Below are 13056 nucleotides of genomic sequence, written 5' to 3' on the forward strand. Positions count from 1 at the left end.
GGAGCAGCAGATGCCGGCGGCGGCGCAGCGGCCCCCGCTCCCGCACGGCTTCTGGCCGGACTGGCAGGGCGACGGCAGGTAGTTCTCCTCCTGGCAGCGCAGCGCCTCGGCGGTGCCCACGAAGCAGCCCAGCTCGTCCCCGCAGCAGATGCTGGGCCCGAAGCAGCGCCCTTTGCCCCCGGGGCCGCAGGGGAGACACTGGCGGGGTGGCAGGGAGTGAGGCGGGCGGCTGAGCCAGGGGTGGGAGTTCGGGGCCCCTCTGGGTGGGAGCGCCAGAAGACCGCCGGAAGTTCAGGGTTGCCATGGAGCTATTTTGGCCCAAAACACTGTCAGAGGAGAGTGCCAACATCTACTAACCTCCCTCGTGCCGGGCTGGGTGGCTGGGGGCCTTGGTGCAGGTCAGCTCCGGGAAGGAACAGCGGGGCGACCCTGTGGCCCAGGTCCCTCCAACCCCAGAGCGACCGAACGAGGGCGCGGGCGCTCACCTTGCGCACATCGAGGTCCAGCGCAGCCCTCTTGCCTCCCAGGGGGCAATTCTGGATGTAGCAGGCGGAGGTCAGCGCCAGAAGGCCGAGCAGGCAGCAGGCGAGGCTGGGGCCGGCCATGGTGAGGGCGCGTGGTCCCAGGTCGGTGGCTGCAGCTGGCTCTCCTCCCGGCCTTTTTATGCCCGGGGCCGTGCACTGTCTAAGAGGGCCGCCGCATGTCTGGTCACAGCCCGTCGCTGCGGGTCAGGCCCTGTGCACCCGGCGCGCCCCCTCATTTGCAGAGGCCGGCCAGGTCAAGGTCGCTACATTGGATAATGAACTATGGCGAAGATGGTGGGTGACTCGCAGGGGAAGGGAGCTAGTGCGGTGGCCTTGTCCCCTAGAGGAAGACAGGGAGTATGGGGTGGCCGTATGTCTGAGGCCTATCCAGGGATTATGTAGCTGGACTCATAATACCCTGGGGCAGGGGTTGTGGGGAGTAGGGCAGACACCCAGACCCCTCCAGGCCAGAAGAGGCTCCGGCAGGGCTCCCCAGCCACCCTCTTCACCCACCGTACATGCGTTCTTGTCCCCTGTGTTAAAAGTCTCCTCTTCCTGAACCCAAATTTCCTGGAACCCACCCTCCGTCTCCACTCCCTACACCAACATCCACTTTGTCACAACTCGGAATGACAGATACCCTCCTATCACATTACAGCTACTGTGAAGGTCTCTAAATGTTATTTAAACCCATCACTTTGAAGTTAGGGCAGTTATTGGACCTGCCACTAGATCTTGTTTAATGTTTTAAATAAAGAAGCACATCGGTGACTCTATCACAAATTTGTTCTAGCATTTTTATGCCTGAATGTAAATATAATTGGTTTCCTTTGTAATCTCATGTTTTTGCTTTATGCATTTAAAAACAATGCAATTTTTTTGCCTTTTTTTTTTTTTTTTTACATTTTTAATATATCTTAAAATGAAAATAATTAAAAGAATGACAGACTGCTGCGGTAGAAGGGGTGTTGGTCAGTGCCATAACCAGGGAGATGGTCAGCATGGATCTTCCTTCAAAAAAGGACTTGTCACCCAGCTGCAGAAAGCCACTTGGCCCAAGGTCACACCTTGCCCAGGTGGCCCATATCCAATTACTGGTCCATTTTGGCCCAATGCCAGGCACCTCTGAAGGATGATTTCAGCTCTGGATTTCCCTGCAGGGTCACCTGAGGCCCACATAGAAGTTCTCCCTCTGCCCAATCCTGTTTCCACTCCCTACTTTTCACAGGTATTATCAAGGGACCTTGATAATAAACATTCTGCATGTGAAACTCCATGTCGGTCTGCTTTCTGGGGAACTTGGAATGGCACACAGGAAATGAAGCCAATGTCAGAAAGAACAGACTCAGCAGGACCAGTCCCTTGATGTTAACCAAGGGGAGGGGAGACTGGGATGGCCCCAGCTGGTCCTGTACTCTTGTTGACTCTCCCAGAGGAGGGGGCTAAGGCCACTGAGCAAGTCGCAGAGCCTGGCTGACTCCCAGCCACTGGTGTGGGCTGTCCAACACCGAGGAGCCCGTCAGGCTGCCCTGGATTACCAGTCAATAGTCAGTCTTGTTTCTCACCCAAATCAGCTCATTGGCATTGCCGGGCTGGAAGGCCAAGAACTTGACCCTAGAGACAGCCACAGTGAGGCCTTCCCTTCCACCGCTCTGTGGGCACACTGACCTCACCAAGTTAACACATGCACATAAATTACCCTAGCATAATGGCCCCCACAGGGCCAGCATTCCTTCATCTGTTCAACATCTTGATCTGAAGATGCACCCGTACCAGCACAGGTCTTTGGGAAACACCAGTGAACCAAACGGACAAAAGCCCCTGCCCTCGGGGCCTTGTATTGGTAGTGGAGGGTGCGATGGGGTGGAGCGGTGTTAAACAATAAACATATTTCAGCAGGTTACGAGGCAGTAAGTGCTAAAGTAGGGGCATGTCACGATTTTCCTCAGAGTGCTCAGTGCAGGCCTCTTTGTGAAGGTGACACCTGACCCTTGAAGGCCGTGAGGAGAGAAGCCATGTAGATGTCTGAGGGTAGACTCATTTTCTATTGCTATGTAACAAATTACCACAAATTTAGCAGCTTAAAACAATAGCCGCTGACTATCCTATGGTTTATGTGGGCTTGGGCAAGCCTCAGCTGGGTCCTCTGCTCAGGGTCTCACAGGACTGCAGAGAAGATGTCGGCCAGGTTGCATTCCTTTCTGGAGCCTATGAGGTTTTTGGCAGGATTCATTTCCTTGCAGCTGTAGAACTGATGGTGGTTTTTTTCTTCAAGGACAGCAACAACGAATCCTTGGTGCTTCGAGACTGAGCACAGGGAAGCCTCTTTTAAAGGGTTCACCAGACTAGGCCAGACTCACCAGGATTACCATCCAACTGATTAGTTTGGATAATTGAGGCCTTAATTTTACATCTGCAAAATCCATTACCATATAATGTAGGGAGTGATAGCCATCACTTTTGTCATATTCTTCTATTGGTTAGAAGAAAGTTACAGGCCCTACCCACATGCAACAGGAAATTACACAACGGTGTGGAATACCAGGGGCCATTTTAGAATTCTGCCTAGCATGGAGGGGGACTATTCTAAGTAGAGGAAATAAGCAAGTGCAAAGGTCCTGAGGTGGACATGTGCCTGGGATGTTCGAGGAACTGCAACTAGGCCAGTGGGGTTGGGGCAGAGTGACCTGGGGTCAGAACGGTCACATGGGACTAGGTCACATAGGACCAAATAAAATGGGGAACCTGAGCGGATTCTGCGTGGAGAAGCGATGTGATTGGATTTACATGTTATGAAAACAATTTTGGATATTGCGTTGTGAAAGGATCATAGATTCCAGGAAGCCAGGAGGAAGCTACTGTAGAAATCTCTTGTGAATGACGACGGCTGGCTAGACTGAGGTGGTGGGGTGCATGTGGGGAGAAGTGATCCCATTCTTTGGAAGGAAGTTTGGGGTTTGCTTATAGGTTGGATATGGACAGAAGAGAAAAAGGAGTTAAAGATGACTCCAAGGCTTTTGGCCTGAACTGTGGGAAGGATGGAGCTGCCACCAGCTAGGATGGGGGACCCCGAGGGAGGCACAGATTTGAGTTGGGAAGGGCAGGAGCTCACTGTAGACAGACAACATCTGAGATGCCCATTACACATCCACAGGAGACTTTGAGCAGGCATTTGGTTATAAGAGCCCAGAGTTCAAACGAGGGCTAGGCTGAATATATATAAAGTTGGGAATCATCAGTACTAATATTTAAAGGCACAGACTTAATGAGATCACCTAGGGGCATAGAGATGGGTAAGTGGAGCAAGGATCAAATCCTGAGTAAGCTCAAAGAAAACAAGAGTGGGAAGTAAAGGCAGGGTGTCAAGAGAGGAGGAAATGATCAGTTGTGCCAAATGCTGCTAACATGAAAGTTGAACTTCTTTATTTAATAAATTAGTTTCAATAAGGTATAATTGACATACCATGAAATTCACTCATTGTAAGTGCACAGTTTGGTGGTTTTTAGTAAGCAGCTGTGCAACCATTCCGCAATCTGGTTTTAGGACACTTCCATCTCTGAAGAAGTTCCCTCATGCCTGTTTGCCATCACTCCCTGCTTCCGCCCCCAGCCCCAGGAAACCACTGATAGAGATTCACCTTTTCTAGAAATTTCATACAAATGGAACCATACAGTATATAATCTTTTGTGTCTGGCTTCTTTCATTCACCATAGTGTTTTGTGTGTCAGTAAGATATATAAATTTGTTCCTCTGTGTTGCCAAAAAGTAGTCCAGGGTTGGACCACATTTCGCTATCCGTTCGCCAGCTGATGAACATTCAACTGCTTCCAGTGTTGGCTATGATAATAATCTTGCTATGAATATTTACATACAAGTCTAGACACATGTTTTCATTTCTTTTGGGTAGTTACCTGGGAATAGAATTGCCAGGTCGTATCGTATGTGTCCGATTAACAGTTTAAGAGGTGAACAGTATCTCGTCTAATTGAGAGAAGTGCAGCAGAGCCAGTTGAAGTCCACATGGAACGGTCCCCCAGCGGTGGTTGAAGGAAGAGTAGGGCTGAGAGGATTTTGAGCTGATGCAAGGTGTCCCACATAACCTTGGTTTTTGATGTTGCCTTCTCCATTCTTCTGCCAGAGTGGCGGAGAACCATTGATGGAAATCTCACAGCTACAAAGAGCGACAGCAGCACCGGCTAGCAGTATGAATTTCAACTAGGCTCTTGGTAGTGCTCATGAATTATTTTTCTTTGCTGAAGTAACTGTTCTTTCCCACGCCACTGGCTGGGGGGAGATGGCCCCACATATTGGTTGCAGATTCAGAATATAATCCACCCCCAGGTATTGTCTGTGAACTGTCACCATACTCAGCCTTCAGAAGGCTGTTCTGCTGTTCTACAAGGCCAGCTGCTGCTGATGGACAGTGCACGGTAAGGCCAGAGAATCCGTTGCCCTCCTTCTTTTTCTCCAAAGGGAATTTCTTGATCAAAAGTGACTTGGTGGGCATCTGTCATGCTCTATGAGGTATTCAGTGTCTATGTTGGTGCTGGCAGTGGCTGGCTGGGAACTGCCCAACTTTGGTCTCTGCTGTTGGTGGGTTAGGCTTTCAGCAGTGGCGATAGCCAGGTCAGCCTCGGTGAGGGGACATCCCTGTGGTTGAGCCCACACACAGCCTCAGTCCCTGCCACCATGATCACTTTACTTTGTTCATGAGTCCAACGAGCAAGGATTGGGGTGGATGAGGATAGAGGATGTCTGACGTGCATATTACCTTGTCCACCTGATTCTTGACAGCAACCTCTGCAGTAGGCCCTTTGGGTGAGCTTCCACAAGGGAATCACATATTCTCCAACTTTAGGTCCATTCTGAGAGGTCCATCCACATACTCTTCCACAAGTCTCCATGTTACTGTCCCCCAAACGTATTCCTACTAAGTCCCAAGTCCTTTATCATCCAGCCAAATCATTAGCTACTTGTCTGTCCCTAAGGCTCGCTCTAGTTCCGGGTAAAGTGGTTGCAGTGTAATGTTTCAAGTACTGCCAGCTGGAGAAATTCATCTCTTTAATCTCCTTCAGGGCCACTCATGAGCAAGACAGCAACAGCATAGCCATCTGCCATCTGGATATGAACCATCTGAAAACTGGACTCCATTTTTTCCATTTTTGGGCAACTGGACATTTAAGACTCCATATGAAATCACAAATATGAATTGAGGAAGGAGCATGAGTTTAGGAGGAGACTATCTGCCTGTGCTGCTTATCTGACTCACAGCTGACACACATGTACGCATGAGCCCAACCAAGAGCAGAAGAATCAACAGCTGACCCATAGTCTCATGAGCAGTGATAAGTATTTATTGCCTCAGACCACTAAGGTTTGGGGTGGTTTGTTATAGAGAATAAGCTAACTGATACACACCTGAAGTTTCAACATCAGATGGTGTCTAACAGGATTAAGGGAGGAGTAAGTAAGGAAACAGCTGCTTTTCAACAGGAGCTAGTGATTTGTCAAAAGGAATAAGCTAACTGATACATACCTGAAGTTTCAACATCAGATAGTGTCTAACAGGATTAAGGGAGGAGTAAGGAAAGAGCTGCTTTTCAACAGGAGCTAGTGATTTGTCAAAAGGGTTGTTTTTATTCTAAAACCATAGGGATTTCTGATGTGAGATCCCACTGGAGCTGGACACAGGCTCCTCCAGCATTCTGATCAGCTGTGGACATCTTGGGCACAAGAGGCCCTGCTGGGTCATAAGGTCTAAAAGGCAGAGCTGCTTGCCTTCCAGCGGCATCTCCTGTGGTGCCCTTTTGCCCTGGATGACTCTCAAAGTTGACTGCCCTTCTGGTCCTGGTAAGTGAGTCAGAGCAGCACATTCAAATGTGGCCAATGTGGGCATCAAAATGCAGAGGTCCAGTGTGCATTGCGTGTCTTTTTCAGGGATAAAGACTGCAAGGTATAGTAACTCGTGAATAATTTTTTTGGGGGGTAGAAAGACAATCTGTTTTGTTATTACTATAAGAGCAAGATAGATATTTACCTAAGAGAGGGCATTCGTATGATGCTCTTTCTACTTTTGTAGCCAACAAAATTTATGCAGTCACTTCTGACTATATCATCTTGTGCTTGTGATGGGGAATATTTCTCCTTCACTTCTATTTATTAGAGTAAAATTTACATGACATGCACAAATCTTAACTGTACAGCTCGATGGATTTTTACCTATACATACACTGTGTAAAACACCACAATGATCGGTACCCTAAGACTCCCCAGGCTGTCTCCTAGTCACTATCATCTCAGAGATAGCCTCTAATGTATGTCACAATAAATTAGTTTCACCTGTTTTGAACTTCATATAGATGTAATTGTAGCGCGTGTACTCTTTTATGTCAGGCTTTCTTTGTTATCTCACTGAGATTCATCCATGCTGTTGCATATAGCAGTCGTTCATTTATTTTTTATAGCTGAATAGTATCCAGGTGTAAGAATATACTGTAATGTGTTTATCCATTATTCTGTTGATGGACTTTTGGGTTGATGCCAGGTCTTGGCTATTATGAATAAAGCTTCTGTGAACATTCTTCTACATGTCTTTTGGTGGACATTAGCATCATTTATTTCTCTCGGGTATATACATATACCTATGAGTGGAATTGTTAGATTCAAGAGTTATTGTACATTTAATTTTTCCTATCAGTACAGTGTAAAAATTCTTTTTAGCTTTTGACAGGATATCCCAACATGCCCCACACCACTGCATTCTGGAAATTTCATTGACATACAAGGCTCTGTGTTTTTATGGGATTTATCTCCCATCCTCCAATACACACGTTTTATAAAAGTATGATGTTACTTACGGCTTCCTGGGTCCTACTTATCTCCTGATTACCACAGCTTGGGGTCTGATCAGTGGACCAGAGTGGAACTCTGGGTCCCCAGGGGTTGTGTACCCTGTAATTCCAGGAAGGTCTGGGGATTTTTCTTCCCTCACTCCATTTACACAGGTCACAAGTACCCTTGGCAAATTCTAGGAGGAAAACTTATATAATATTATTGTAGGGTTCTTCCTTCATCTGGTAGTTGAGTAACTGGGTAAGGAACTAGGATACTATACTGTGGTGGCTCAGATTAGGCCCCATTTCATTACAGATAGAATATTCTTGGACAAATAGAACAAGTGGGACCTTAATGGGCTTTCTATTTCAATCCTGGGAGACCCATGACCATTTAGCATCTCCCGAAGACCCCTGTAGATCAAACCATTCTCCTTAGCACAGCATGTATACTCAACAAAGTGCTCATAGTCAACATATAAAATGAACTACAAATCAAAAGACAAACTAGGAGAAAACCACAAAAAAGAAGCTATGCAATTGTCCAGTAAAAATGAAAAGTACTTATCCCATTAGTTATAGGGAAAATTAAAATTAAAACCATAAGGAAATACACAACCACTAGAATAGCTAAAATTAAAAAGGCTGGCATTACTAAGTGACTATAGAACAATGGGAACCTTTATACACTGCTGTAGGGAGTATTGCTGGTACAACTACTTAGGAAAGCTGTTTGGCAATATTACTAATGCTGAACATATACACACCATATGATTTAGCAATTCCACTCCAGAAACACATAATTTGAGGATCAAAAGACAAGGATGTTGCTCATAGTGGCACTATTTTTAATAGTCTCAAACTGGAAACAACCCAGATGTCCAGAACAGTAAAATGAAATAAATTTATATTGTATTCTTACAGTAGTCCTCATCAGCAGTTTTGCTTTACATGATTTCAGTTACCCATGGTTACTGCAGTCTGAAATTATTCAATGGAAAATTCCAGAAATAATCAATTCATAAGTTTTAAATTGTGTGCTGTTTTGAGCTGTGTGACGAAATTCTGTGCCAACGTGCTCTATTTGTCATGACTCATCCCTTTATCTACCATATCCATCCTTTATACACTACCCACCTGTTGGTTGCTTAGTAGCCTTTTTGGTTATCAGATCAACTGTCACAGTATCACAGTGCTTGTGTTCAAGTCACCCTTATTTACTTAATAATGGCCCCAAAGCATAAGAATAGTGATGCTGGCAATTCAGACATGCCAGAGAAGACGTAAAGTGCTTCCTTTAAGTGAAAAGGTATGTACGTATACAAAAAAAGGTAGTATATGTAGGGTTCCATACTATCTGTGGTTTCAGGCATCCAATAGGGGGCTTGGAACATTCCCCACGGATAAGGGGGACTACTCTAGTCAAATTCATCAGCCTTATCTTCCACATTTTTGAGGGTCCTGTCACTATCTTGATGAGACTGCCCTCTGCTGGAGATAACAGGAGCTGCAGGGTAGGTCTTGTCCTTCAACAATTCGTTTCCACCTTTTCTACATTTTTGAGAGTCCTGTCGCTATCTTGATGAGACTGCCCTCTGCTGGAGATAACAGGAGCTGCAGGGTAGGTCTTGTCTTTCAACAATTCGTTTCCAATTTAACTATATGTGGCACGTAATTCTTAGTCTGTGGTTTGAGTTTGAGGCCATTCTATAGCTTCATTTAAAATAACATATATATTTAACATGTATTAAGCATTTACTATGTCCCAGGCACTGAACTCAGCTTTACATGAATGTCTCAATCTTATAGGTTGATACAAGTATTATCCCTATTTTACTTTTGAGGAAACTGAGACACAGAGAGACTAAGAAATGTTCCCAAGGACACTCAAGCAGTAAGAGGGGAAGCTGGAATTCAAACCCTGGCAGACTGCACCAGGCTTCTAACCACTAAGCTTTGTAGCCTCTCATGGTGCTTTCTTTATATTTATTCATATGGATTTCTGAATGTTGAAGCAATGAGTGGGGCAATCATGCAAACACTCCCATCTCTCTTGGAGATTTTTTTTTTTTTAACTAGATCTCATTTTATTTCTATTATAAAGTCGCAAAAGGGCCCAGGAAGCCATGAGGCATGACTCAATCAGCTCAAGTCACCCCTAAATTGGTTTCTCCTCAAGACTAGTTAGTATACTTGCGAAGATCATCCAAAAACAAACATAAACTTAAATCTCGCCAGGTCAGGAAGTAACTGAAATCCTGGAGATTTGTTATTTAAATTTTTTTACTAGGTGCTGAATTACAGGTAGCAATAAAATATTCAGAGGAAAAAACCATGCGACTCACACAAGGAAGTGACAATCTTGATAAATGATGAAAAAAGGGATGTAGAACTGCTTATAAAATTGCCATTTTCAAAAATATACATTTTAATGCTGACTTTTGCCAAATGTTAATTTGAAGATATTTTACATGAAATCCTTCTTGACAAATACAATTTGTCTGTTACTAAGAGTTGGGATTAAACTATATTTGGTTTTTAGACAAAATTACATTTAAATGTATTGGAATGTTTTTCAGATAAAAAACAAGCTAGTGATATGCTATGTTTGTAGCTATTGATAACTTTTGTACAATTTCAGAAAGTATAAATCCCTAATTGTCAAAATATACTACTGTCTCAAATTTCACTTCATCATATTTTTAAAAAGTCCCCACAAAACAATTCTGCCTATCCCACTCTAAATACTATAAATTGTAAGAAACAGAGCTTCTAAAAAATTGTTTTTATACTGGTTATTCATTCAATGCTCTCAGCTCCACATGAAGCTGGAGGCTTGCGCACCATATTTTCCAGACTTCCTTGCCACTTCTGTTATGACAATAATCTAGGAATCATTGGCAAAAGATTTGTTGTTAAGGTCAGAAGGAAACACAAATCCACGGTTCTCTCAGCTTCTGGGGCACCTCTGGCAGCTGCATCATAGCAGTGGTGGATGAGTGTGGCTCCTCGGTCCTGCAGGGGCCCTGCAGGTCCAATAGCAACAAGGGCAGATCAGCCAGCACAAACACTTGTGGGTTCTGGCAGTGACAGGCAAAGGTGCCATGACTGACATTTATACCTTAGTTATGAATTTCCCAAAATCCCACTCCCAGACCACCTCTCTCCCTCAGTAGCTAGCATTAAAAAAAAAAAAAAAAAAAAGGGTGTGAAATATAGCACCACTTACCTGTTTTTACCTTGGGCAAGAGGGAATGCCCCCAAATTTGGGGAAGATTATTAGATGTCTGTGATTCAGTCACTGTGGAATACAGATGAGGGTGGGCTTATGTAGCTCTGATCGTCATGTCATTTTACTGCCTTCTGTGGGAGTCCAGTGGGATTCTTCCTTATAGATTCTTGACCTAAAGGCATGATAACCACTGGGACCTCCGCTTATACCTATATTACCTGCTTCCTCACCTGCATGTGAAGGATTGCCCATATTCCCTAAAAGGTTTTCATTTTTAGGGGGTTCCCAGGCTCTCTACAACATGAGTTCAGGAAAGCAGCTTTTTCCTCTTATGGTATCTGGGCAAGTTCAAGAGAATGGTGGCAAAGAGGCAGCAGCTCTGCTTCAGAGAAATGTCTCTACTTTGTTTAAGGGCCTGCATCAGAATAAGGGCCATGAAGCTATATATTCATTTATTCAAATTTGTGAACTTTTATCACAAGTATTTCTGGTACCCACAGGGCTTGATCCAAGTGCTTGATAAGCCATACTGACCTTGCAAAAGATCAACTGGTCACCCTCTGCCCGCACCCGTCTGGTGGGTGGTCCAAGGAGTCCGGCAGTGCCAGGGCCGACACAGGTCATTGAGACCATAGGTGGAAAGGGCTACTAGAAGACATGGGACTCCACCTTGCCCTCTGTGTCTTGGGAACACCAGATCCTGGCCTGCAAAGCCCATGGTCAAACAGAAATAGGTCTTTGGCCAGTGGTTAGCTTGCGTCTCAGGTTCCAGGTGATAGCTGCTCCTGGCTGAAGCCCTAAAACCCTAGATCAGGGGTCAACAAACTTTTGTAAAAAGCCATATAACAAATATTTTAGACTTTACAAGTCAGAGGGTCCCTATTGCAACTACTCATCTCTGCCATGGGATGTGAAAGTAGTCAATGCATGGGGTGGCTGTGTTCCAATAAATCTCTATTTATAAAAACAGGTAGTAGGCCAGATTTGGACCATGGACTGTAATTTGCCAACCACTAGCCTTGATGATACTCAGATGACCAGGCGACTATGGCTCAGCTCAGTCTGCTCCTCTGTGAGAGGGAAACCTTTAGGGTCTGGTGCTGTGCTGAGAGCTGTTCATAGGGGCAGAACAGGGCACTGTGTGTGGGGTGGTGGGTGCAGAGGCCAGAATATGAGGGCAACAGTGAAACAGGTTGAGCTTTTTTCCAATAAAACATCAACTGCTTTATTCCAGGTCAGATCAAACATTCCTACCCCCATACACACATGTTCCCTGGTTAGGCACTGTCCTTACTGAGGCCTTAGGAGCCCTTGTGCTGTGGCGTAACCACCAGGCCCTCTCTGGTGACGGCCCAGTTGTAGCTCTTTGGGGAGTCCAATGCTTCTTCCACCCGTGCTTCCAGGTTCTCTCGAGTGATGAAGTTTTTTGCCTCCTCCTATTGGGAGAGAGAAAGCCATCTGAATGGAGGCCCCAGCACACACCAGCCTGCCCACACAGCCTCTTGGCCTTTAGCCCACTGAAGGAGAGGCTCCAGCTCTCTCTGGGGAAGGATGCTTGGAGTCCAGGTCCTCTGAGTACTCCACTGACCTTCCAGGGGAGTAAAATTAGGCAGCCTTGTCACATTCCTCTTTCTTAACCATCCACTGGACACCTCAGCCAGACCCCAAGCTCAAGAGGTGTGACAATCTGGTGTCCTGCTGGATGGAATCAGTCCCTTGATGTTGCCTGGGCCCTTCTTAATCTCTTTCAAACTCTTTTCTTCATTACTTTAATTAAAGCCTCAACCATTCTTGTTGGATCACTCCTGCTTTTAAGTCTCACATCTGCCATCCTGGCCCAAATATTTAACTCATCAATGAATTCATCACCCCATAAGGCAAAATACAAACTCCTCGAAGATGGGGGATGTGTGTGGGGTGGGTCCCTACTTCAGATACCAGCTTACCATCCACTAGCTACTTGAACGCTTTCCAGTGTCAACTCTAACCTCCAGGTCTTTGTGCCTGACTGCTAGCCAGTGCCCCACTTCCTGCGCTCAGGACTCAATAGCCGCCCAGGCTGAGCTCTCGGTCGCCAGCCACATCCTCTGGAGACGGGGCCCACCTGCAGCTGCTGCACTTCTCGCTCCTTGAGTTGCACCCAGGCCTGTGTCTCTCGGGCCTGCCGGGCCTTCTCCTCAGCCTGCCGCTGCTCCTGCTCCCGCGCCTCCTGCCGCAGCCTCTCTATTCTGGGAGAAGCAAGAGGCTGAGACAGAGCTGGCTGGATTGCCCGGGGGCCGGCCAGGGGGTCTGGCCACGCCCGGCTCACCGTAGCTCTTGCAGCCGCTGGTTCTCTGCCTGGTTCCAGGCCATCAGCTCGCGGTGCTCAGCAATGTCCTGCCGCGCCTTGCGCTCTGCCTCGACCCCGGACCGGGCTTCATGCACTTTCCTTCGCACCTCGGACACGAACTCCATCCTGGGCGGAGA

General features: G+C 46.2%; 2 protein-coding genes across 2 annotated transcripts in view; both read right to left on the minus strand.

The window, feature by feature from the left end:
- The window catches only part of OXT (oxytocin/neurophysin I prepropeptide), a 757-nt gene extending 152 nt beyond the window's left edge, over positions 1 to 605 (minus strand). Inside the window, exons 1-2 of the mRNA XM_006921652.1 lie at positions 486 to 605; positions 2 to 198 (exon numbers count right to left, since the gene is read on the minus strand). Of these exons, the coding sequence (XP_006921714.1) occupies positions 2 to 198; positions 486 to 605 (317 nt within the window). The remainder of the gene's footprint in view (position 1; positions 199 to 485) is intronic.
- Positions 606 to 11783: 11178 nt separating this feature from the next.
- On the minus strand, positions 11784 to 13050 carry MRPS26 (mitochondrial ribosomal protein S26). The gene is made up of 3 exons (XM_006921653.2): positions 12899 to 13050; positions 12695 to 12818; positions 11784 to 12026 (listed from the first exon to the last, which is right to left on the minus strand). Exons 1-3 carry the CDS (start codon positions 13042 to 13044, stop codon positions 11892 to 11894), a joined length of 405 nt encoding a protein of 134 aa, XP_006921715.1. The 5' UTR covers positions 13045 to 13050; the 3' UTR covers positions 11784 to 11891.
- Between the last annotated feature and the right edge of the window lie 6 nt (positions 13051 to 13056).

Source organism: Pteropus alecto, unplaced genomic scaffold (genome assembly GCF_000325575.1).
Source record: "Pteropus alecto unplaced genomic scaffold, ASM32557v1 scaffold45, whole genome shotgun sequence".
NCBI lineage: Eukaryota > Metazoa > Chordata > Mammalia > Chiroptera > Pteropodidae > Pteropus > Pteropus alecto.